General features: G+C 44.2%; 1 protein-coding gene across 1 annotated transcript in view; it reads right to left on the reverse strand.

Moving 5' to 3' along the window:
* The window catches only part of CSTF3 (cleavage stimulation factor subunit 3), a 128,130-nt gene that overhangs the window by 20,637 nt on the left and 81,443 nt on the right, over nucleotides 1–26,050 (reverse strand). The window contains exons 4-10 of the mRNA XM_029582046.1: nucleotides 13,070–13,102; nucleotides 12,484–12,581; nucleotides 3,417–3,483; nucleotides 3,134–3,168; nucleotides 2,559–2,685; nucleotides 1,397–1,474; nucleotides 603–765 (exon numbers count right to left, since the gene is read on the reverse strand). Coding sequence (XP_029437906.1) covers nucleotides 603–765; nucleotides 1,397–1,474; nucleotides 2,559–2,685; nucleotides 3,134–3,168; nucleotides 3,417–3,483; nucleotides 12,484–12,581; nucleotides 13,070–13,102 — 601 coding nt within the window. The remainder of the gene's footprint in view (nucleotides 1–602; nucleotides 766–1,396; nucleotides 1,475–2,558; nucleotides 2,686–3,133; nucleotides 3,169–3,416; nucleotides 3,484–12,483; nucleotides 12,582–13,069; nucleotides 13,103–26,050) is intronic.

Here is a 26,050-nt window from a genome sequence, read left to right on the forward strand (position 1 = left end):
TTAGAATCCCAGAGGAAATGTATTGCACGCATTAAAAAAGGTCAAATGACTGTAAATCATAGTTTAATGGTAAGGTGACAAGGGGCAGATAAAGTCAAAAGATGGGAAGCAGATCCCAATGAGGAAAATAGGCAAAAGCATAAGGATTAGCAAAGTGAGATGCAAGGCAGTGGAGAGATGGACCAAGAATGAATTTGTGAAGAAGCTTGCCACAGAGGCAAGAAATAATAATAAAACATTTTCAGGTACACTGGAAGCAAAAGCCTGGGAGGGAGTCAGTCAGGTCACTACATTTGCAAGGAGGATGTGGGCTGCTCCGGGAGTACAAGGAAAGAGCAGAAAGACGGAATGAATTCTTTGCCTTGGTCTTTACTGAGGAGTGGAAGCAACTATTCTGAGCAACTAACGCAGACAGATGCACAAAACAATGTCCTACAGCAATATTATAAATACACTATTAGATGAAGGAGTGATAAAACATCCCACAATGAGAAAGCATCCCTCAGTACCCCTGCAACCTATACATTCAGATCGCTTGCCACAAGACTGTCTCGCTCTGTTAGCGCTCAGAAATGATTGCTTAAAAGATCTCGCGACCTTACCTCTTTTTGTTATGAGAGTTTGGTCTTCTGTACGGAGTGGATTACTCTTTTCCCACTGGATGTATTTCTTCCACATCTCTACCTGCTGAGCTTCTTGGGGGGTATTTTGTGGGGGTACAGAGGGTGCATTGCGGTCAAGGCCTTTCATCACAGTTTCATATTCCTGAAAAGTAAAGATGATGTCATTTTCATCAGGCCATTACAGAAGAGAGTTGAAGTAAACCTGCAGTGAGGGTCAGTTATCAATGTAAGGCACATATAGATAATACAAGTATATTTTGTATAAAAGGAAAAGTGCTTATGGTTAATTACAGAGGAAATAGATCCTTCTGTCACTGAAACGGACTTTTCCTTCAGGTAACTTGGTATACAAGATTTCTCTTCTTCAAACATGATTTAGGTAATGCTGACAAACTGGTATGGGAGCTTGGAAACCATATTAAGATGTGGCATTATTTGGGTTGAAGAACTGCAGGTTTATGCACCCGCCATCTGCTGGAGACAGAGAAATAATGAGCTACTGCAGGTGGCACCAGGGCTTTTAAGCAGTGTCAGCGAGGCTTTTCTCTGTCTCCATCTGCTGGCAGGGAGGAATAAACCCAGGAGTCTGGACTGATCCGGGTACGTACAGGGAAATGTAGTTATCTCTGCCACTCTGTGCTGGTATTTCTTACATCAAAGTGCCACAGTTAATAGCTCAGGCAATCCATTTAACAACTATGGAGAATGATGTTAAAGTTAACACGAGAACGTTAACAGAAAGGAATGATGCACATGAACTAAGGCCTCTGTACCTTGGCCACTCGTCTAGCATTCATATAGTCTCTACTGCGGTCTTCAATCATTTTCTTAGCAAGATGAATATTGATGCTCTTTGGAAAATGAAGGAAAGAAAATAAATTAAATGCAAGCTAATAAAAGGATGGTGAAGAAAAAGAGCTCAGTGCTTTAATATTTCATAACAATTATACACATACGACTTACTATACCATGCACATACTAATACATATTTTCATGTGAGTTTTCCATTACACAGTAATTTATATTGTGAGGAAAGACCACAAGCTGAAAAACAATGTACATTTTTAAATAGCTTGAAACAGGTTGGTATGATGTTTGTACCTTTTTGTTTGAAATTTTATGGATGTTCTTTTTTTGTACATCGCCTAGTATTTAGGCGATTAACCCATTTTAAAAAAGATAAAGATTTCTATTTTTGAGATATGCATTCTGTCTGCTAAAGCAGTGCTTCTTAACCAAGTCCTCCAGCCTCACCTAACGGGTCTGGTTTTTAGGATATCCACAATAATCAGAGTAGGCTCTAGGGTGATTGGCCCCTGGGTAAAAGCTGGCTATGGATGCTCCTTCCATGCATTTTCTCCCCTTCTCTCTCTCCAGGTATTCTCCTCCCTTCTCTCTCCTCCTTTCCTATTCTGGGTCCTCTTCCTCTATCCTGAATCCTTTTCTCCCTCTTCATGTAGAGTCATAGAAACAGAAAGAGACCATATGGCCTGCCTACCCATCTCTAGAGTCCCTCCCACTCCCATGTTTTCTTGAACTCTCCACCCATTGGGAGGCTGTTCCATGCATCCACCACCCTCTCTGTAAAGAAAGATATCCCTAGATTACTCTGGAGTCAAACCCAGCATTGAAGTCAGGCTACATTGCTTACAGTTTCCCACTTCCTCCCTATTACGACTCGTACAAAAAGGAACACCACCTGCCATCCTTCAGTCCCGTGAACCTTAAACTGGAATTCTAGGTTCAGTTATTGAAGTTGCTTGAATATTCTTGAAAATATATTTTAATTGAACAAGTATTTCTTAAGAGGGAGAATTGAAAATACAAAAGAAAGTAACGAATGGAAATGAAAATAGTATGAATTTACCCCTGAGGAAATAGAGATTAACCCGTGAAACAAAAATACTATAGAAATGCTAATCTTCCCTTCTTTACCTCTTCATATTTGTTATAGTCTCTCCACAGTTGCTCAATGTTGATCATGGGGTTTACACAGCCTCGCTGATACACCCTTCGTACTGCTGTTATTCGCTGGTTCTCTGCATACGATCCTACCGCTTCTCTAAATAGTAAAGAAACAGTTAGGACTATGTGTGCATCAAACGCTGGACTGGAGAAATGGAAGGGTGCTGTGCAAACCATAAGGGAGAGATTTTAGGAGGAAGAGACAGTTTAAAGGAATAAGGTAATGCAGAAAAAGTTAAAGTAAACAGCATTATAATATAGAAAGCATTTTTCCATATATAAAAAATCAGAAGTGATACGGCCATCCAGTGAGGGAAACCCTGAGTTATGAGACTAAGCCACAAAAGCAAAAAAATAAAACATAGTTATTTGGATAATGTTATTCTCAAGACCAAAACAGTCACATGGGTTTTACAGGCTGCTTGTATCAATGAGGCACAATGACAGATGGACTGGGGCCTAAAGGCAATTGCTGCCACTTTGTACCTTTCACTTTCAGATAATATAGAATTAGAAATTAAGAAAAATTCTCTAAAAAGACTTACACTCCTTTCAAAAAGTTTATGTAATCCACCCATATCTGCAAAATAAAAGAAAAAATTTTCTTACACAGTCGTAATTATTAAATGTACATTTGATGACTGAGAAAGTCAGGGAAATGGGTGGGCAGCAGGGCAGATATGAAGAGTAAAAGGGAACAATTGCTAAACTGCTAATCAAAACAGTTACAAATATATTTCCTACTTATCCACCTTGAGCAGCTTTGAAGCTATAGGAGGGAGAATATTTTCATACTACACATATTAAATGGCATCGATTGACCTTTACCTGGTAGGACATGATTTCCATTCCAATTTTATCCAAAGCAAAGTCATACGCTTGCGCCATTTTCTCTCTAGAGGAAATGATTAACGAGATACAGTTTGACACGTTATAATACAAGACGGGTACATCTTACACATCTATATTGGTTAGCAAAATATTTTAGCATTTCTGTAAATGTATACCTGCAATAAAGTGGGGCCGGATTTTTTTTTTTTATTTAATTTTTATTGAACTTTTCATATTTTTACAGGATACAGTAAGACGGTATACAAGAGGATATTGCATTCGTTTCTTATTAACCAACAACCAAGGATTCAACAGACTCCTTCTTAACATTGGCAGCTTGCACTCCCGTGTCCCCCCCCCCTTCCCCTCGTCATATAACCATGCAATAACCAGACATATACCAATATTGGTGAAAACAGGCCGCAGCTTTTATTAATAATTAATTAACATAAACCAAACTTTTCGGTACCTGAGTATTAGTGCGTCCATCAAATATATACAAACCGGGCTTCGTACCGGCGACCGCCATTTTAGCCAGTCCGCCACACGATCTTCCCGGCCCCCCGCCATGTCCAAGCCGAGGGGCCGCCCCCCGGGCAGCCCACGCCCACCTCTACGCACTTCTCCTTCCTCTCGGACCCCGGTTCGTCCACCGTGTCCTCCTGGCCCCCTGACTCGGGTACCCCCGCCACCAGGCCGGGATAGTGGTACACTTGTCCCGGACCCCCCAACACCTCTACTGCGGCCCCAACTTATGAAGCGCACGCTCCAGTGCCTCCTGTATTGCGTTATTAAATATGTCGTACCCCACGTCTGATAAGTGAATCAGGTCCTGCCTATACAGGCCCAAGCATGGCTCGTCGGCCCACTCGTGCCATATGGTAACTATAGCCGTTGTTTGAGCCCATACCTCAATCTGCCTGTTCACTTTCCTCCGCCCCCTGGCCCATAATCTGTCACCCTGCCATTTCAGCCTGGGTATGATTTCGGACCATATTATGATTGCGCCCCGTGTCAACTCCTGTATCTCCTCCAGGTCCCGTTTAATGTTGTCTATGAGTTGCTTAGCCGTCTTTCCCCCCAGGTCGTTACCCCCTAGATGTATGACTATGGCGTCTGGCTTCTGGCGGGTACGTAGGCTGTTCCGTATCTCCGGGATCAGTTGTTCCCATCTCATTCCACGGATTCCCATCCATGTCAGGAGGATTCCCCTTGGTGCCAGCCCCAGGTGGGCTCCATATGTTCTCTCCCGGGCCCTTTTGGCCGCCCAATGCACGAAGGAGTGTCCCATAACCCACACTATCTTCCTTCGTAAGCAGTGACCTGCGGGTAAGAGGAATTGTATGGTTAGTGACCCAATTGTACAGCCCCCGGCCTTACGTATCTCTTAGCCGCCGCAGATTGCCACCTACCAATCTTTTGTATGACCTCCATAGGTAAACCCGCCTGGGCTGCGCTCGTTGCCGCCCCAATCCGGAATGAATGAGTACCGTACTCACCCGGGTTTAGCCCAATGGAGGCCAGTCCCTTACGTAGCACTGCCGCAAATTGAAATTTAGTTAGTGGTACCCTGTCCCCGTAAATCAATAAATGGAAACCCCCTTTCGGTCTGATCTGCAGAAAATTTAACACATTCCTCACCGGGCATGTCACCTGGGCCAACCTTATCTCTACCCCTTTTGCCCTCTGATCGGTTTTCGATTTGTGTACCCGTAGCCTGATTGCCTGCCCCTCTACAACTACGTTGTGCAGTAATATGCCGTCCCTTCCTGTGTCCTGTTTGGATGCTGCCACCAATTCGCTGACTCTTAACGCCGCGAAGAATGCCGTGCAAAAGGCGGCCCTGAACAATACCACTTCAAACCCGTCAGAACAGACCTGCGCGGTTGCGTACCATAAGCGCACCAATATCTCATGCGTTATTGGCCGCCGCCTATCTCCCTTCCATGCTACTGTCCTGGCCCAGCCCGCAAGCATCTTCCTGACCATGAAGTTATCCAGGGGGTCCCCCCAGCCTCGCGCCTTTGCGAAGAAAGCGAAACCCGCTAGCTGGTTTACCGTCGCTCCCCTAGATAAGCCCTCTTCCTTTGCCCAGGCCACGAATCGCTCTATGTGCCTAGCCTCTATCCTACCCCCTTGCCATCCCTGCCCGCGCAAAAAGGCCTGTACTCTGGTGAACCCCTTGCAGTAGGCCTTCCATGTCACTGGAGCAACGGATGCCTTCAGCAGTCCCCATTCTGTTACATTCCAATCAGCCATAACCGGCTCGGTATGGGGGCTCCTTCGACGTCTGCCTCTGGCACCTGTTGATGAAAGAGATCCCACTTAGCTCGGGATAGCGCATCGGCCACCTGGTTTTGAACACCTGGCACGTGCCTGGCTCGTATTGTTGTGTTAAGTCGCAGACCTTGCAATACCACCTCCCTTAGCAGTTCCGCCACTTTGGAGCAGCGTGCCGCTTGCCTGTTAATGACTGTTACGACTGCCAAATTATCTGACCAGAATACTATCTTTTTGTTGTGCAATTTGTGCGCCCAGACCGTGATAGCCACCAATATCGAGAAAAGCTTGAGGAATGTGATGTTCCTCACTAACCCGCTCTGTATCCATTCGGGCGGCCATGGTGCTGCACACCATGCGCCCTGGCAGTAAGCCCCAAAACCCCATCCTCCCGATGCGTCTGTGTGTATGTCCAGATCGTGATTCGACACTGCCTCGTCCTGCCATATTGATATCCCGTTAAAGTTATCCAGGAATTCCAGCCACATTACCATATCCTTAATTGGCCGTGTGATCCTGATGTGATGGTGCGGGTTCTTAACTCCCCTGGTCACGTCGGCCAGACGCCTCAGGAATGCCCTCCCCATCGGAATCACCCGGCAGGCAAAATTTAAACTACCTATTATGGACTGAATGGCCCCCAACGTTAGTTTGCTGCATGTCAATGCCCTCCGGAGCATGGTCCGTAACTTGTGCAACTTTTCTAGTGGCAGCCGCGATGTCATGGCCTGCGTGTCCAGCTCAATCCCCAAGAACGATAATGTGGTCACTGGTCCCTCCGTTTTCTCCCCGGCTAACGGAACCCCGAATTCTTGGGCCATGTCTTGGAATGCAGACAAAGTTTTAACACAAGTGTCCACGTGAGCTGGCCCCACAAATAAGAAATCGTCAAGGTAATGCGCCACATTCTCATTCCCCACCCTCTGCTGTAACACCCAATGCAAAAAAGTACTAAACATTTCAAAGTATGCACAAGAAACCGAGCACCCCATCGGCATGCATTTGTCAAAGTAGTATGACCCCTGAAAGTGAAAACCTAAAATGGGAAAGTTGTCGGGGTGCACCGGGAGCAATCTGAATGCCGATTTAATATCTGTTTTCGCCATCAACGCGCCTTCCCCACAGTGCCTCACCAATGCTACGGCCTGGTCGAATGAGGCGTATTGCACTGTACATGCCTCTTCCGGCAAACCATCATTGACCGAACGCCCCGGCGGGTAAGATAGGTTCTGTATAAGCCTGAACTCGCCCCGTTCCTTTTTTGGTACCACTGCCAGGGGTGACATCATCATGTTATGGAATGGCGGGTCCGCAAAGGGACCCGCCATCCTACCCAACTCAATTTCCCTCTCTACCTTTTTCCGCACTATGTCTGCTTGTCTAACTGCTGAAGCGGAGTTAGTGTAACCCGTGCCCGTGATCCTGCCCTGAAATGGAATCCTAAAACCATATGCAAAACCGTCCCGCAACTGTTTAGCCTCCCTCTGCTTTGGGTATTTATCCAGCCATTCCCGCATGGCGGATAGCCGCACTGGGGACGGTGCCTTACCCTCTGCTTTACTGCTTCCCTTTCCCATTACTCCCGGCTGAAAACCCCTGCCCCTTCTTTGGGCATCTCGCTGCCGAGTGTGGAGCCCCACATACTGCGCATATGTGCTTGAACCGACAATCCTGGAAGGTGCATCCTGCTTTGTTGAAGCGCCAGCACACCTTGCTGTTACCGCTGTCTCCCCATTGAGAACTACCCGCACCGGCCTGTCCGCCGGATGGCCTCGAAGGTTTGCGTGCCGCCCCTGACTCCATAACCTTGCTAGTCATCTGACGTAGCCACAATCCCACATCTTGAGCTGCCCAGGATAAGTTCTTGTTATCCTCCATCCTATCCCTGAACTTCTCATCGTAGTTCAGCCAACACCACCCTTGATACTCCTTGTACGCTTCCAAAATAGAGTCGGCATAACTCAGCATGGGGGCGTATTGCGAAGGGTCCTCCCTCCCTATTACGCTAACCATTCTCAGGCATGCCCTTGTCCAATTAGTAATATTCCTAGCTACCTTCACCTCCGCCCCTTTCTGCTCCTCCTTTTTCTTTCCTTTCCTTTTTTCCGCTGCCCCTTTTCTTCCCTCTAATATTGTGAATATATCAATGTATTCACGTTTTCGGATTTTGCTCCGTAGTGCCCTTGGCACGCTCTCCCACAACTCATCCATGTTTGGCAGAGCTGTTGCAGTCGCGTTGGCGGCCCCCGAGTCTCGTGCTGCGGAGGCCGCCGAGCCCACAGACGCCTCGCTCTCCTCCGACTCCTCCCCTGAGGATCGCCCCGAGGAGTCACTTTCGTGTCTCTTTCTTTTGGCCCTCTTGCCTTTTGTATCTCCGGCCGATGCCGTCCTTCCTTCGCGGCTTCCGATCTCCTCGTCTCACACCTCATGTGCTGTCTCTGCTGCGCTGGGTGCCGCCGATGTCTGCCCGATGGCGTTACTGGCCTCGCCCCGAGGTGCCTCCTGCACTGGGGTGGCGCCCGTGTTATTCCCTGCCGCTGTGTCTTTCGCCGTCTCTCCTCTCGCTCTTCTGGCCGCTGTCTGCTCGCCCGCGCTGCTTACTGGTGCTGTGTACCATGGCGGAGGAACCTGCCACCATGGTGGGTACATCTGCGCTTGCCAGGCGTTGTAGCTGAAGGGGCCGTCCTCTTGTGTCCGCTGAGCCGATGCTGGCGCCTCCGCTCCACAAGGCCCCATCGGAGGCCATGAGGGCCAGCCCCACGGTGGCGCGCTGTATCGTCCGACCTCTTGCTACGTCCCGTTCAAGCCTCCGGCCTCCCCAGGCGCCATGCTGCCTTCGGCCGCCGGTGTCGGTCCCTTCGCCATTGTTCCAGTCTGTTTGTTGTTTCCTTTGGCAGCTTGAGTTTGTCCCCTCGCTTGAGCCTTAGCGGTGTCGGTCCTGGGGCGTTTCCGGCAACCTTCGCCATCCTCGACCGCGCGATCGGGTCTCCCTACTGTCTCCTGCCGTGGCTCGGCTGTCTTCGGCTGTCGACTCCGCCCCCTTGTCTGCCTTGGTGAAGGGGCTGCGTTTTTTCCTTTACCTGCCATCCTTGTGGTGCCGCAAGATCAGAGTGTCCCGCTGATTTAAAACTCTCTCTCGGCTGTAACGTTTGCTCCCGGCCCTGGATATCCCATTGTACTCCGAAAAAAGGCACTCCCAGCTTTAAAGTCACTTCGCGTTAAAGTTCCTCCTCCTCTTAAAAAGTCCCTCCCCGGGGGCACTCACCGCTCTAAAGTCTCACACTCCCCAGTTCTGGCCCCGGCGAAGATAAAGCAAAGTTACTCACAGTTCAGCTGTACAGTCTCTCCCCGGTCCCTTGTATCCTCTGGCTTTTGCTCCAGTCCGGTCCAGGCCTTTTACATGCGGCTCCAAGACCGCGCTGTCCAACGCTGGAGCCGGCAGGTGATGAGTACCCTGCAGCCCCGAGCTGCTCTCTGCCCTCTCGCGGGCCTGCCGACCGCGTGGTCACCGGTCGCTGGGATCCGTGCCGTGGGGACGCTAAGCAGCGCTCCTCCTCCTTTTTTTTTAAAAATCTTTATTAATTTCCCGCTGCTTGTCGCGTCCTGAATCGCTCTCCCGTGCCGCCGATCCGCCGCGTCTGTGCACTCGTGCGGCCTGTGCACTCGTGTGGCCTCCCGGTTCCCCTGTAGGCCTGAATCGCCGCGGGTGCTCCCTCCAAACGCGAGCGCCAGCCAGCCGAAAAGGGCCTGGCCCGGCGCTCGCTTGGTATTTGAGGCCAGAGGTCTCGCGTCGCTACGTGCCGGCGTGATGACGTCACCGCGCGCCTGCACGGCGACGCCATCGCGCCCCTGACGCATGCCCCGGCCCTCCCGAAGCGCTCACCCTGCCGGGGAGCTCCTCCCACCGCCGCCCGGACGCCGGGATCGCGCAGGTAGGCTGATCCCGGTGGGGAACAGGGAGAGGTGGGGGGGGGGTCGACCGGCCGGCAAGCACCATGTTAAGGGGGTCCCTCCCTGCAGGCGCTTGTCGGTCCGTCATTATACTAATACCTAAACATAATTAAAAAATCTGAGACATTACAGGTATTTCACTTAGAGCAGAGATTTAGGTAGTCATAAAAACAACCTAGTTATCTCGTCATCTTCTAATTTTCTTTTTCCCAAACCTATGGGGTTCTCAAGAGTGGGAGTCCAGATATAATCTCAACTGTTCCGGGAAGTTAAAAACATACCTAGTGTTCTGATATAAAATCAGACAACGACAAGGAAACTTGAGTGGAAACTTAGCCCCTCTTCCAAGAACTTCAGCCCTCATCGAAATAAACTTCCTTCGTCGAAGTTGAGTACTCCGGGCTACGTCAGGGAATATTCTTATATTTTCACCATAGAAGTTTTGTTTTTGATTTCGGAAATACATCTTCAATACCGAGTCCCTTTCCATCAAAACCGCAAATTGCATAATCAAAGTAGCCCTAGATTTTATATTAACTTCGAATGATTTCTCCAATATATAAAGTGGTGCCGGATTTACTGGTTCGGTCATTGTGGGAGACATGGCCCCGAGAATTCTCAGCCTCCGGCATGATGGAGCACAGGTATTGCTTTGGATGGGGGCATGTATGGGGAAAAGATTTTTCTTGATGAATGGAAATACAGAAATGGATACCATTTCAAAAGTATGCATACCTGGAAAACATCTCATCACCTCACTTTACCTATGGTATGTCAGCGAGAAGAGGAAGGGCAGCGGCAGGATGGTAAGACTAAGAGGAGATGAGGAGCAATGCGTGAAGAGGTTGGAGGAAAAAGTAAAAATGTTAAATACTTCTGCGGCCGATGTAATAAGCAGCACTGGGCAGAGCGCGCAGTTTAACTGGCAGCTGTGTGCACATTTTACTACCAATGTAACAAGGAGTTTTATTTGCACAAAAAATGTACCTACAGGTTAGCACCTTCTCATGCAAATCCCATGATAATGAGGGCATTAACTATTACCCACTTCAATGGAGAGAGGCGAGGTGGAGTAGTTTCCAGGGTTAATACTAATCTATGGGCAGAAGCTGGAGGTCTGGAATTGGATCTGTACTTGATATTAACACAGTTTGTTCACACAAAGGGGCAGATTTTTAAACCTACATGCGCGGCCTACATTTGTGTGCACTACCCGGCGCGCACAAATGTACGCCCGATTTTATAACATGTGAGCGCAGCCGCGCGCATGTTATAAAATACAGGGTCGGCGCGTGCAGGGGGGTGCACACTAGTGCACCTTGCGCGTGCCGAGCCCTAGGGGAGGCCCGATGGCTTTCCCCATTCCCTCCGAGGACGTTCCGAAATTGGAGCGGCCTCAGAGGGAACTTTCCTTCGGCCCCCCCTCCCCTCACCTTCCCCTCCCTTCCCCTATCTAAACCACCCCCCAGCCCTACCTAAATCCCCACCTTTATTTTGTAAATTACACCTGCCTCTGGCAGGTGTAACTTGCTGGCCAGCTGCTGGCGCGCGATCCCCCGGCACGGCCGCTCTGCCGGAGGCCCCGCCCCATCCCTTTCACAAAGCACTGGGACATGCGCGTGTCGCCGGGCCTATGCAAAATAGGCTCGGCATGTGCAGGAGCAGTTACGCGCGTAACCCTTTTAAAATCCGCCCCAAATTATGTATTCTGAATAAAAAATATAGTTTATACATATAAATCATGTTTTTATGCATGATAAGCTGTTTTCTTTGTGCACAGTTTCTGGTTTGTGGGCATTTTTAAAATCCTGATGCATTAGCATACCATTAGCTTACTACGTCGGGAGTTTACAAAAATATTAGCTTGTGCATTAAGAAACTGTGCTGAATTTCAACAAATAGTTGTAATGCTTAGCTTATTACATCGGCACCTCTGTTTGGTTTTCGATAAAGAGAGGCTTGGAGAAATACCGTTGATTATTGAAAGGGTACATAGGGTAGTGGGATACAAACCATACCATTTACAGAGGAATGTTTACCTGGAACTATTTGCAAATGATATTGCAGAAAGATTATGGTGAAAGTTTGTTTTTTTTGCAGAAGACAAAATCTACAACAGAACAGACCTGCTTGAAGGAGTAGATGGTATGAGAAGCAATTTCAGAAAGCTTGAGGAATGATCAACTACTTGACAAGAAGGTTTCAACAGTAAAACTAAAGAGTTTTAGGCAGACTGGATGCAGAAATGCGAGGGAGCAGTATATACTGGGTGTTGCGTTACTGATGTCCACACATCAGGAGAGTCCTCAGAATGATCATCAACGCTCATGTCAGAGAGAAGCCCCGGATTATGGAACAGTTAGGATAGCAAAGCAAAACTGACTCTTCTGTGTTTCAGGATCCTCAGGAAGCACCACTTAAGAGCAATGACTACAGACATTAAGTAATACAAAATTGCTAATAAAATCATAATTAAAATTCCTAAATAGCATAAAACACTCAGACAAGATACATCCCCCTCCCTGTATTTGGACATTTTTTGGTCTCATTTGATGTTACAGTGTTAACAGAGTATTTGCAAATGAGAACATCTGTTTGCAGTAGTAGCATGACATCCTGATGGGAAAACAGTGCGAGTCATGATATCTTCAAGAAAGAGGGTATGCAGATTGAAGGAATAGAGAAACAAAGCTTTTTCATATTTTCTACTGAGGTACAGCAACAAAGATACAAAGTTTGGCAGAATACAGTGGAAAAAGTGTAATTTATTGCCCTGTCACTTGGACATTACGATGAAAATGAAAAGCAATGAAATGAAATCCAATTAACTTACTTGTAACTTGGTAGTTTGCCTTTGGTTTCTCGTACATAGGCGAGGTAACACTTCCATAAGTCTATGTGTAAGACCTTCATAAGACATTTCTGAAACAACTGTTGGTATGAACAAAATATTAAAAATGTTCATTGTCAGCTACTTTTTGTTGCTACCATCTGCAAAAATAGCACCCTTTCTTCATTTAAAAACAAAGGTCCGAGTTATGACAGAGGTAAAGAAGCTTGTGGTAGAGGAGAAAACCTTTCACGGTATCAGAAAACTCGATAAAGTGGCTGTGAATGTTGGGATTAGACTAAAGCCGAATGGCAATGCTGTTTATATAAATGCCTTTTATGCTATAGAAAGAATATTAAATCAAATCAAATTAATAGAGTGATGTCTGTTAGGTACAATATTTACTACTTCTCAGCCACTTAACTACTTGAGATTTGTTGCTGTCTTCACATCTTCTATGTGTTTTACCATTTGTAAATTGTTCAATCTCCTCCAAAGATGAGAAAACAATATTTTCTATTCCATCACCTTAAAGACTATTCTTGTTTAGGAATATAACTATCCTACGAGTTGGAAGATGACAGCTTACCTTCTCAACTTTGTCATAATTTTTAGCTTTGATCTGCAGGAAAAAAGAAGAAATCAATGGCTAAAAGCCTCACATTTTTGCAAATACTTAGAAAATAAGGTAACACATCTGATACTATGGTTATTACTCCTCATATAGTAATGCTTTTTGGACAAGAACTGTTCTATCCTGGAAATGTGTCATTTCATATGCTGTGAAATGTTTAATTACTATAACGCTATCTTTGAATGGTAACCAAAAAATGTACCCTGCTGAATTTTTATTAGTCTGTATCCCTGTTTATGCCAAAAGATCTTTCATGCAGAAATTCCAGCATTCTCTGTTTAGCCTCCTGTTCTCATTTCTGAATCCTTCCTATTTAAAAATCGTGGGTTTTGGCCTATCAATTATTTAGAAAACTGCCTCTCCTACAGTGTGATATTCAAAAGTCATCAAGCAACTAATACAAACTAAATTTACAGTATATAAAAAAATGCAAAGACAGAAGCTATCTTTTAATATATAATAAAAATAAAAGTCACCACCATTGCAAACAGGAGTTAAAAGTTTGAGATCAGAGTTTGAGATCATCGGCATTTATTTGTTCAGGCTTTTCCAGCAAGACTTCCAAGTGCCATGCTATGCATTATATAATTAGCTAATGGTTACTGTCGACAGTCCACGGTTTGTGATTGCAAGCTCATAGATTATAGCTAAGGATCAATTTACATTTCAGGTAGTGGGATGGTGGCAGGGCAAATATGGTCAATGGCACCACTACACCCCCCCCCCCCAATACATTCTCTCCCTCTTTGCCCCTCCAGGCATTCTCTCCTTCTTTCCGGCATTCTCTGTCTCCGCCAGACATTCAGCCCCCCCCCCCCACACACTCCTCTCTCCCCGGACACACTCTCCCTCCATCCCCACCACTCTGCCCCCTTCTCCTGCCATCCATCCCTCCATCTCCTTCCAGGCATTCTTCCCCATTGCTCTTTCCTCTTCCTCCAGATATTCACTCTCTCACATTGATTTTTTTTCTTTCATCTCATTTCTCTGCCTCACGGTTCACTCCTAGCTAGATTTCACCCTGTCCTCCAGTTCTCTCTGCCCCAGCTTTTCACTTCCTTAATTCTCCCTTCTCAGCTTCCCCTCACCATTCTCCAGATATAGCTCCAATGTCCTTACCTCACAAATGCTGCCTCCTAACTCCCTCACTATCTCCAAGCTCTCTCCAGCCATCCCCCTTCAAGCTCTCCTGTAACTATCTCTTCTTGTTATTTCTGCATTCTTCTATTGTTTGCTGCCTCCATCACTTCTTACACTATTGTCCTTCCCAGTTCTCAAATGCTCCCTATTTTTAACTTTCACCTACCTTCATTCTATCTCCCAATCTCACCTCCTTCCTAGTCCTTCTTTCTCTCTCACCTCCTCCTCTACCCATTTTCATTCCTTCCCCAGCTCCTGTTTCACCCACTCTCTAGTCCCCCATTTCTACCCTTTGTACTCATCCTCTCATCTACTTCCTTCTGCCTCTGAAGTTCCTCCCCTGTCATTCATCCTCTCCCCTGGCTCCAGTCCCTTTCTTCTACTATCTCATGTCCTCTCTCCTCCTTCATCCTTCCATCATGTCCCGTCTCTCTATGTCCCCCTATCCTCTCCAAATTCATTCTGCCCTCACCTAAATTCCCTGTACACTCTCAGTATTCCATCCAACCAAATGTGAGCTTCTTTTCCTCTCTGTTCGACCAATCCCAGTCCTTTCTCTAGGTCCTCTCTCCCATTTTCCCTTCCTCCTCATCCTGGAGTCCCATACCTCTAACCTGTATCCTTTCTCCCACCTCATGCTCCCATCTCGAGTTAACCTGGAAGATGCGGTAGGCCTAACAAATTGAAGAGTAGTAAATCACTTGGACCGGATGGTATGCACCCCAGGGTTCTGAAAGAACTAAAAAAAATGAAATTTCAGACCTATTTCAATTAATTTGTAACCTATCATTAAAATCATCCGAGATACCTGAAGACTGAAAGATGGCCAATGTAACCCCTATATTTAAAAAAGGATCCAGGTGTGATACAGGAAACTATAGACTGGTGAGCCTGAGTTCAGTGCCGGGAAAAATTGTGGAAACTGTTCTAAAGAATAAAAACACAAAACATTTAGATAGACATGGTTTGATGGGACACAGGCCACATGGATTTACCCAAGGGAAGTCTTGCCTCACAAATCTACTTTTTTTGAAGGGGTGAATAAACATGGACAAAGGTAGATGTGGTGCATTTGGATTTTCAGAAGGTGTCTGACAAAGTCCAACATGAGAGGCTTCTAAGAAAACTAAAAAGTATGGGATAGGAGGAAATGTCCTTTTGTGGATTGCAAGCTGGTTAAAAGACAGGAAACAAAGTAGGATTAAATAGTCAGTTTTCACATTAGAAAAAGATAAAACAGTGGAGTGCTTCAGGGATCTGTACTTAGACCGGTGCTGTTTAATAAATTTATAAATGATCTGGAACGAGGTACCTCGAGTGAGGAGATCAAATTTGCGAATGACACAAAATTATGCAGAGTAGTTAAATCTCAAGCTGATTGTGACAATTGCAGGGGGACCTTTACAAGACTAGAAGACTGGGCTTCCAAATTGCTGTAGTTACACAATGTTAGGTTCTATCTTAGGAGTTATCACCCAGGAAAGAGATCTAGGCATCATAGTGCATAATACATTGAAATCATTGTCTCAGTGTGTTGTAGCGATCAAAAAAGCAAACAGAATGCTGGGAATTATTAGGAAGTGAATGGAAAATAAAACAGAGGATGTCATATTGCCTCTGTATCGCTCCATGGTGAGACCGCACCTTGAATACTGTGTGCAATTCTGATCACCGCATCTCAAAAAGGATATAGCTGCACTGAAGAAAGTGCAGAGAAGGGTGACCAAAATGATAAGGGGCATGGAAAGGCTGCCCTATGAGAAAAGGCGGAAGAAGTTAGGGCTGTTCAGTTTGGAGAAGAAACGACTGAGGGGGGATATGATAGAAGTCTACAAAATCATGAAAGGCCGTGAACAAGTTAATGTAAATCATTTATTTACTCTCTTGGGTAATAGAAGGACTAGGGGGCACTCCATGAAGTTAGCAAGTAGCTCATTTAAAACAAATAGAAGAAAGTTCTTTTTCACTCAGTGTATAGTTAAGTTCTGGAATTCATTGCCAGAGGTTACAGCAGTTAGTATAACTGGGTTTAAAAAAGGTTTGGATAAGCTCCTAGAGGAAAAATCCATAAACTGCTATTATGGTAAATGATAAACAATAGTAGCTTGTGATTTTTCTAATGTTTGGGTACTTGCCAAGTACTTATGACTTGGATTGGCCACTGTTGGAGACAGGGTACTGGGCTTGATGGATCTTAGTCTGACCCAGTGTGGTATATCTTATGTTCTTATGTTCCTTCTCCCTGCCATCCACCCCAAACACTCCATGTACAGTCTCCCTCTGCCTACCCCCACACCCCATATCATGTTAGTTCTCCTGCTCTGTGTGCCCAATTCCACCCCCCCACAGCCATATCTCCAGATCCTCTTTGGGCACCATGTTACTGGCAGGAGTGCACTTAATAGCACATCACCTTCACAGTTTGAGCTGTAAGATCCCATAATCTCACAGCTTGAATAAAACATTATTCGAAATACCTTCAACTAGGCTGGCCCATCTAACCATCACCAGAGCCAGGGCTTTTTCTGTGGCAGGAGAATGGATATGGAACGCCTTACCTGACGCATTGTACAAAAGACTAAGAAAGCATTACAAACTCACTTGTTTGCTTAAGCTTATGAAGCACCAACATGAGCAGATCACTTTAGCAGAGAGCTTTTATATCACAGCTCTCTCTCATCAGACTGTTTGTTATTTTTGTTTGGTTTAACTATTATGTGCGTGGAAACTTGTAACCTGCTTTGAAAACAATATAGATAAGCAGAATAGAAATATTTGTAAATAAATAAATAAAGCCTTAGAGCATGAGAGAGGAAGCTGAGGTGCAATCAAGCACCATTCTTCCTACCAGCCAGGCGTGGCAAGTGAGGATGGAGGCCTAACTGGTCCACCAGCCTTGGGGAGGCTTAGCCTTCTAATATGTCATCTTTTGTTAACTTTATATTTATTGAATTTTACATTTTAAGAAAGCATCAAACCTTTTACAGGAAACACAACTGCAAATATATAAATTAAGAACATTTTTAATAAAGAGAAACAACATTATCAAGCTCTTTAGACCACAATTATTAAGGAGAGGCAGAAATAAGGAGAACAAAACAAATCCCACAATATAAGAAAGAAATCTGCCGTTGCATGAACTCTGACTATACATCCAAAACAAATGTCAGCTTACACTGGCCTCCTATGATCACCGTTGCTGCATACTGGTGCCTTTGTGACTACAGAACAAAAATCTGAACGTATGACCACTATTAGTACTGGATAAAGCCATAAAGTACAACTAGGCTGTTTTAATAAGTAGCATTAACAGCTCAAGGGTCCTTTCTCTTTAAAAGAACATACCTAATGCAGCACCAGTACACCCTTTGATTACAGAAAAACAGTAAGTCCTTAAATGCCTGAAAATTGTGAGCATAAGCAGCAAAGTCAAGCAAAAGTGGTTGCTTAAAAGTGGAGCAAAATTCCTTTGGCAATTAATATTAACAAAATCCCTTTTTATTCTGATATTTCATTCTTGAAGAAATATGAATGTTTACAGCTTTTAAGTGCTCCTCACCTATCTCAAAAAAGCCATAGAAAAGGTACAGAGAAAGGCAACAAAAAATGATCATGGGGGCTGGACTGGCTCCCCTGTGATAAGACTACACAGGATAGGGCTTTTCAGTGTAGAAAAAAAGATGAGAGCGCGCACATCATACAGATTTAGAAAATCACAAACAGTGTGGAACGAGCTAATAGGGAACAGCTATTTACTCCTTTAAACAGTATTAAGAAGCACTCCATGAAACTGAGTGGTAGTAGATTTAAAACAAAATTTAAGAGTACTTTTTGGCACTCAATACTCTATTAAGCTGTGGAGTTTATTGAGGAAGGATGTTGTCAAAGTTAATAGCGTGGCTGGGTTTAAAAAGCAATTTGGGCAAGTTTTGAGAGGCCAGGTCCATTAACATTAATGAGGCAGGCATGGGGATGTCCACCTCATCTATCTGGGAATAAACACAGAGAAAGGAGCTTCTGAGTACTTTCAAGTAACCTGGATGATGAGCTTGATGACCCGGCATGGCGCTTCTTACCTTCTATGTTACGTAAGCTGGCACCTGGTACCAGGAACTACTGAAGACTTAGAGCAGAATTGTTAAAACTAAATAATGCCCGTCTGGCTACTAAGCATCAATGGACCCGGCCTCCAAAAAGTTGTCCAAATCTTTTTTAAATCCTGCCTACATCCTCCAGCAATAAAATTGCACAGCTTAAACCGTGGGCTGACTGAAAAAATAATTTGTTGTTGATTTTGTCTTTGTTATAGGACAGCAGTTGGGTTCATTTCTCTGCCTCCTTGAAACAGCTTTGGCAAAACGTGGTCCATGTCAGGCATGAGGGAATCATTTCCATTGTATGTTTATGAAACCCTTTTTGGATGTAAATTACATTTATAAATGACTTTCTATGTTTTTCAAAAACCTATTTTGACCCTTTGATTGCCACTATTTTTGAGAATGGTAAAGGTCTGGACCCCTACCTAACTTACTGAGCTCTCAGTTGCGTTTCCTTCCTATACTAGAAATTGGTTTTGAAATATTCGTTTGACCAAACCTTTTTCCTTTGGTGACTTTTGGGTTTGGTTTTTTTCTCAGATTTTCTGCCTTGATAATGTACGGTACACAACTTTTATTTTAGTGTCAAAATGCATGAAATATTAGAAAAGATAGGAGACATAGAAACAGAAAGCCACAGAGTAAATAAACATGCAAGTTTGCACTTAGAAGATGGCTTTAATGGATGCTTGGAAGCTGCACTTGGCTCTTTTTTATTGCCCTCATGGTACAGTCACACTGGTATTGACAGCTATTTTGTTTATTACAAAGCTTTGTAGACATAGATGGGAAGAGAGGGAGAGTAAGGGATCTTGTCTGCTTACCTGTCTAAGATGGAAAAGTACAAACAAACAAAAACTATACTGGATAAAGGGACCATACTTTATGGCTGGCAGCTGAGGTATATTTTTGCAGACTAGACAGGAGTAACTGGGCAGACCAGATGGATCTCTTGGGGGTTTTTTTTTCTGCTGTCATCTATGTATGTTACTATATTTGTATATGATGTAGACCATGCATGCACATCTCTCTCGTACATAGTCACCGTGAATGTACTGAAAACCAGCCTAGCAGAATTGTTCTCAAAAACTGTATTCAGAACTATTGTGGTAGGGCACTGTGTGTATATAGCCTGGTGGATGGTCCTTGAGAAATCAGTGTGGCTGAGTCTTGAAGTGAGAGGCCAGATAGTCCTCCAGGTGCAGGTGCGATACTTGGGCCATGCGTCAACAAGGAATGCAAGCGTTTACCAGCTTCAACCCATACATAGAATCTGTTGAGTCCTTGATGACTTGAGTAACAGGAACTGATCTTATCTCTACTCCAGGAAAAGGTTGGGCCAAGGTTTTCAAGTGGCTAAGGGATTGCTTTGATAAAACTTGACTATCAACACAATTTAATGGGTTCCCTGAGCTTCCAAGCCAGCTTTGAGCAGAGTTTACTCATAATAGATAGAAAGGCTTGCAGCCTCTCCTGCCAGGCCTGACACACTCTCTGTTACATTTGCTGATATGGGGACTTTCATTTGGCATTATGAATCATCAGGAACAACGTCTGCAAGCAGTTTGAGTACCTTTTGAAGCTGCTGCCTTTCTTCTCACCCTATGGTGGAAAATGATGCAAATATCAAATTGGAAAAAGATACATTACAACAGAAAAACTGTGGCTAAGCTTCTGGTACAACTGAGTCAAAAGGATGTGTAGTTTAATTTAGAAAAATAAGCCATCTAGATAAAGCTTGTGTCATTTTGGCTACCCAGGAGACAGGAGCGAAATGACTTTAATGAGCCTCAGAATGTAGCATTAGGCTGTGAAGCCAACCTGCCTAAGGGCTTGGTTGGGCTCTGAAACAGATCTGCCATGGTTAGCAGTAGAGGTTGGTCAGGTGAACAATGTTGCTTCTTCACCTCTGGTCTGATCAATCTGAAGGAATAGTCCTCTTCGATTGCACACTTATAGGCAGGACTTTGGAGCGTGATGAATAAATTCTTAGGAAAATAGTCCCTTTGACCACACCCTTTGGCAATAGATCCCACAGTTTCCTTGTACGTTGAGTGAAAAAGAACTTTCTGCGATCTGTTTTAAATCTGCTGCTTGTTAGTTTCATGTCCTGTTATTTTGGTATTATTTGAAAGGGTAAATAACTGTACTTCAAATACCTTTTTCACCCCACTTAGTCATCTCTTTGCCAAGCTGAAGACCCCTAGCCTGTGTAGCCTTTCATCATGGGAGAGATGTTTCATCACCTTTGTCACCCTCCTCTGCACCTTTCTGATATGTCTTTTTTGAGATGGGGCAAACTAAACTGCATATAATACTCAAGGTACGGTTGAGCCATGGTTGGATTGAAATGTAATGTGATATTTTCCATTTTATTCTTTATTCCTTTACAATTTAAAGGGTAGCTTACCAGTTTCAGTGTGTGGGTGAGATTTGACTTATGATTTTGCATAATAAAAATAATTACTAAAATATATTAATTACTCTGCCTGTGTTACCAGGTAATGCACCTTCAACCTAAATTGTTATTCCTATAAAGATTATAGTGCACAATCTGATCAGCCATTGGACAAGTTTATCTTCACTGTTTAGGATATTGTGATCTTGTGTACGATTATGTCTGGAATTCAAATTTAAAAAGGTTAAAAAAAAAAGTGAGTAAAAAGTTAAGAAGCTGCAACTCTCTTGTCAAGCTTTGTAGTAGAAACAAAAAACAAAACCTAAAAACTAACAACACACCTAATTAAAATGACTAACTGGGAGAAAAAAAGTCTTTACGGAAAATCTTTTTTCAAGACCAGAACTTTTTTCAAGACCAGAACTGTGAAAGACTTCAAAGGGGCGTGGGATAAACACTGCGGATCCATAAAGTCAAGAGGCCACCAATGAAGAGTGGGTGACTCGCCAGAATGATGGCTATTGACACAATACCCTTATTAAATAAACATACACATGCTTACTGTGACTCCTACATCGCTCTAAGCTTCAACAGCAAGAGGTAATGGAAAAAAGGATTTGCACTCATAAAGAGGGGAGTAGCTGGCTTGTTACGGCGGTTACTACCCCAAACCAAATATGCCTGATACTTCACTTTCAATGCATATACAGCATAGCTCTCTGCTTCAATGACAGGGGAGAAGAATAACTGATACTTCACACATCCAGCAGAGCTCTCTGCTACAACGGCAAAGGAGAAGAAAAAGGGTTCGCACTCAAAACGCGGGGAGTAGCTGGCTTGTTACGGCAGTTACTACCCCAAACCAAATGTGCCTGATACTTCACTTTCCATGCATATCCAGCATGGTTCTCTGCTGCATCGGCATGGGAGAAAGACTGATACATCACGCATTTCCAGCATAACTCTCTGCTTCAACGGCAGGGGGAAAAAACAAAACAAAAACAAAAACAAAAAACTGATGCTTCACGCATATCCTGCATAGCTTCAACGACAGGGGTGAAGAAAAAAAAGGATTCACAATCACAAAGCGAGGAGTAGCTGGCTTGTTACGGCGGTTACTACCCCAACCAAATGTGCCTGATACTTCACTTTCAATGCATATCCAGCATGGCTCTCTGCTTCTACAGCAGGGGAGAAGAAAAAAAAAACCAACAAGAGCTGTACAACATAGTCTAGGTAAAACAAATAAGCATGGGTGTAGCTTGCTTATCGCGGCGGTTACTGCCCCTACTACCCCTAACTAATCAAGCTAGATATTTCACTTGCATGCAGCTCCATCACTGCTCTCTACATTAATGGTGGGGGTGGAAGGGGAATAGAACAAGGAGCTAAGAGTAACAGATAAGAATGAGAGAAAAAATGTGTGAGGCTTGCTGGGCAGACTGGATGGGCCATTCGGTCTTCTTCTGCCGTCATTTCTATGTTTCTATAAGAGCACAAGAGGAGCCAGAAAAACTGATGGCCTAAAATGGCTGGAAGAGATGTCTGGTGTGACGTCCTCCTGGGGCAAAGTAGTACAAATTAAACAAGCAATACAGAAAAGCTTTTCTAGAAAGCTTTGGAAGATGGTCTCTGCGATTGGCAAGCAGAGGGATGTGGGTTCAGTTTCTGGTTCAGGTACTTTGCCTCACATATCGGCCAGGGGTGGAGAGGCTGCAGAGCAGCATTCACAGCCTCTGAATGGAAAGAATCTCGTCATTGTGCAGTGCTGACACCTAGTGGTTGTATTGAGGACCAGGGCCTGGAGTAAAGTAAGTTGGGAAGGGATATATAATTTGGGGGGGGGGGGGGTCTCTGGGTAATTGCAAATGAAGGCTCATGGCATCAGATTCCAGCCCTGGTTCCAAGTGAGTTGGAAGCCCAAAGAAGCATGAGGAAAGTGTTGCATCATGCAGCAAACCCATGCGGCTCCTTGCACCCACTTGGCACAGAGAATGGTCTTCACTTTTCAGTCTCTTAACTGGGATACTAATTCTACATAGATAGGGTGCTGGGTGCATGGAGCAGCCTCCCGGTGGAGACAAAGACAATATCTGAATTCCATAAAGCATGGCACAAGCACAGGGGATCACTGATGGAATGGTAGGCACTGAAGAGCTGAGCAGACTAGATAGGCCTTATAAGAACTGTAAAAATGCAATACTGGGTCAGACCAATGGTCCATCAAGCCCAGCATCCTGTCTCCTACAGTGGTCAATCCAGATTGCAAGTACCCAGTAGGATCCCAAAGAATAGCTCCAACTCTTCTGGCTCAGATCCAGGAAAAGCAGTGGCTTTCCCAAATCCACATGACCCCTGTTTATGTACTCTTCCTCCAGGAACCCAGCCACAACTATTTTTACCACCTCTCTGGTAACAAATCCCATAGTTTAATTGTGAAAAAATACACTCTGATTTTTTTTTTTTTAATGCCACCTGATGGCTAGTCCTATTGGAAAGGGTAAACCCATTCCATACCACTCATGATTTTATAGGCCTCCATCATATCTGCTCCCAGCTGCCTCTTCTCCAGGCTGAAGAGCTCTAACTTGTTTAGTCTTTCCTCATAGGTCACACTTTCCTCAATTTGGTCACACTGCTTTGCACCTTTTCAAGCTCTGCTATACCTTTCTCGAGACAAAGCAATCAAATTGTACAGAATACTCAAAGTGCGGTTGCACCATGAATCAATACAATCTTCTGTTTTATTTTAAACTCCTTTCCTTAAAATACCTAACAGTCTATTTGCTTCTTTTGCCTGCCGTTACTGAGCCAAGAATTTCAAAGTCTTGTCCACTGTCACTCCAAGATCCTATTCTTGGTTGGTGAAGCTTAATATAGAAGCCAGCTTCATGTAACTATACGTTGGACTATTTTTCCCTATATGCATCACTTTGCATTTTTCCACATTCAATGACATCTGCTACCCTTAATAGAGGGCATGGAGCGGCTGTTGCTACCCCCTTAAATAAACAAAAGCTGCTGGGCAGACTAGATGGACCAGTTTGGTCTTTAGCTGCTGTCATTCACTGTTACTATGTTAGTTGGCTGTCCAGTCCCCAGTATTGTAGTCCTCTTGCAATTCCTCACAGTTAGCTTGTGATTTAACTACTTTTAACAATTTTGTATTATCTGCAAATTTGATCACTCACTCATCCTGCCCTTTTCCAGATCATATATAAATATATTTAAAAGCACTGTTCCCACTACCGATCCCAGCAGCCTTCCATTATTTACCTTTCTCCACTGAAATGAGCATTCATTTCTCTGTTTCCTATCTTTTAACCAGTCACCAGTCCACAATAAGACACTCCCTCCTATCATCCTTTGATTCTTTAATTGTCTGATGAGCCTCTTATGAGGGACTTGGTCAAACGCCTTTTGAAAATCCAGATACGCTATAACAACTGGCTCCCCGTTTATTAATGCCTTCAAAAAATCTAACATTGCTGACAGTATTCCAAATGAGGTCTCACCAGGGACCTATACAGGGTCAGTATCACCTCCCTTTTTCTGCTGACCATTCCTCTATATAGCCAAGCATCTCTCTGGCTTTTGCCATTGCTTTATCCATCTGTTTGGCCACCAATACTGTACCTCTTCCTTGGATCCTAATTGCATTACTCTGCATTTTTAGCATTGTTAGCTGCCACACCCTAGACCATTCCTCAAGCTTTTCTAGATCCATCACTTTTTCACACCTTCCTGGCTGTCTACCTGTTGCAGATTTTGGTATCATGGGCAAAAAGACAAATCTTTCACTATGGTGCTCACAGAAATGTTGAAAAGAACTGGTCCAAGGACCGGACCCTGAGGCACACTGCTAGTAACGCCCCCCTCCTCAGAGTAAACTCCATTTACCTCTATCGTTTGTTACCTTCCACTCAGTCAGTTTCTAACCCAGTCACTCTAGGTCCTATACAAAGGGTGCACACTTTATTTATTTATAACTTGCCTATGCAGAATCATTTCAAAGGCCTTACTGAAATCTAAGTGCACTACATCTAGCACTCTCCTTTGATCCAACTCTCTGCTCATCCAAACAAAGAAATTGATCAGATTTATCTGACAAGATCTTCCTCTGGTAAAACCATGCTGTCTTGGATCTTGCACTCCACTGGACTCCAAAAACTGTACTAACCTTTTCTCTTATGCCTCGATTCCATTAATTTGCTCAGCACAGAGGTTGGATTAACCGGACTGTAGTTCCCAGCCTCCTCCTCACTTCCATTTTTATGGAGTGGATATAGTACCTATTCATAAAAATGGAAATAAGGAGGAGGCTGTTTTCTATTTCCCCTTGTATCCCCACTTCCACTTCCAGTCCTGTATCTCTTCTTCTCATTGTCCCATGCAATCTCATACACATCCCCTCTTTCACATTCACCCTCCTCCTCCCTCTATTGATCTTTCCAGACCTTCTTAAATATACCTATATTCACCCCACCAAATACCCTCACCTCTTCTTTCATGGCTCCTACCGAACCACCCCCAAAACCTTTTTCACCCGCTGATCCCCCTTCACTATCTCCCACCCATTGCTCAATTACAATATATTATTCTTTCCATATTTTGGTGCTTTTAATGCCTCTCTCCAAGTCAATTTCCCAGCAACTATAAACTGTGTTTTCTCTAAACCCTCTCTCTTTTCCCTTGCAAATTCTCCTTTCCAATGAAGTGAGGTCCTTAAAATCCTACAGCTAGCATTCTGAAGCATCTTTTATCAGACCAAGCTTGGGATGAATGAATGAAAAAGATGTAATTTTACTTTTTGAAGTAACTGAATCATGAATGTTTATGAAAAGGTGCATAAATGATCAACTGGCGTGCAAGATCAGACTGAAGGCATAGTTAGTGGTGCTACTGTTCATTTATTGGAATGCTTTAAATACATTTTTAGCAAATGAGAAACAAAATGTTGACCCACTTGTATGACTGCCTGTGAATAATGCAATTGAAGAAAAAGACAAATACAGCATGTGCTACCATAAATGTTAAATAAATTGAGGGGCACCAGATGAAAACAAGTCAAAGAATCCATAACTGTTATTGGTTTGATATTCCAGGTACTGTTACAATATGTTTGCAATTTTGAGTGCTTTGGATGCCATCACAACTACCACTCAATGACATCTGAATGGAGAGATATCAGAGCCATCCTGAGAACCTGAAAGTTGTATGGTTGAGCTATCCTGTAAGTATTACTTTTATCAAAGTAAGTGTGCAGATTCCCAGGTAATGGTTACTATTAGTACCTCATTT

The sequence above is a fragment of the Rhinatrema bivittatum genome, chromosome 17, assembly GCF_901001135.1.
Source record: "Rhinatrema bivittatum chromosome 17, aRhiBiv1.1, whole genome shotgun sequence".
Taxonomy (NCBI): Eukaryota; Metazoa; Chordata; class Amphibia; order Gymnophiona; family Rhinatrematidae; genus Rhinatrema; species Rhinatrema bivittatum.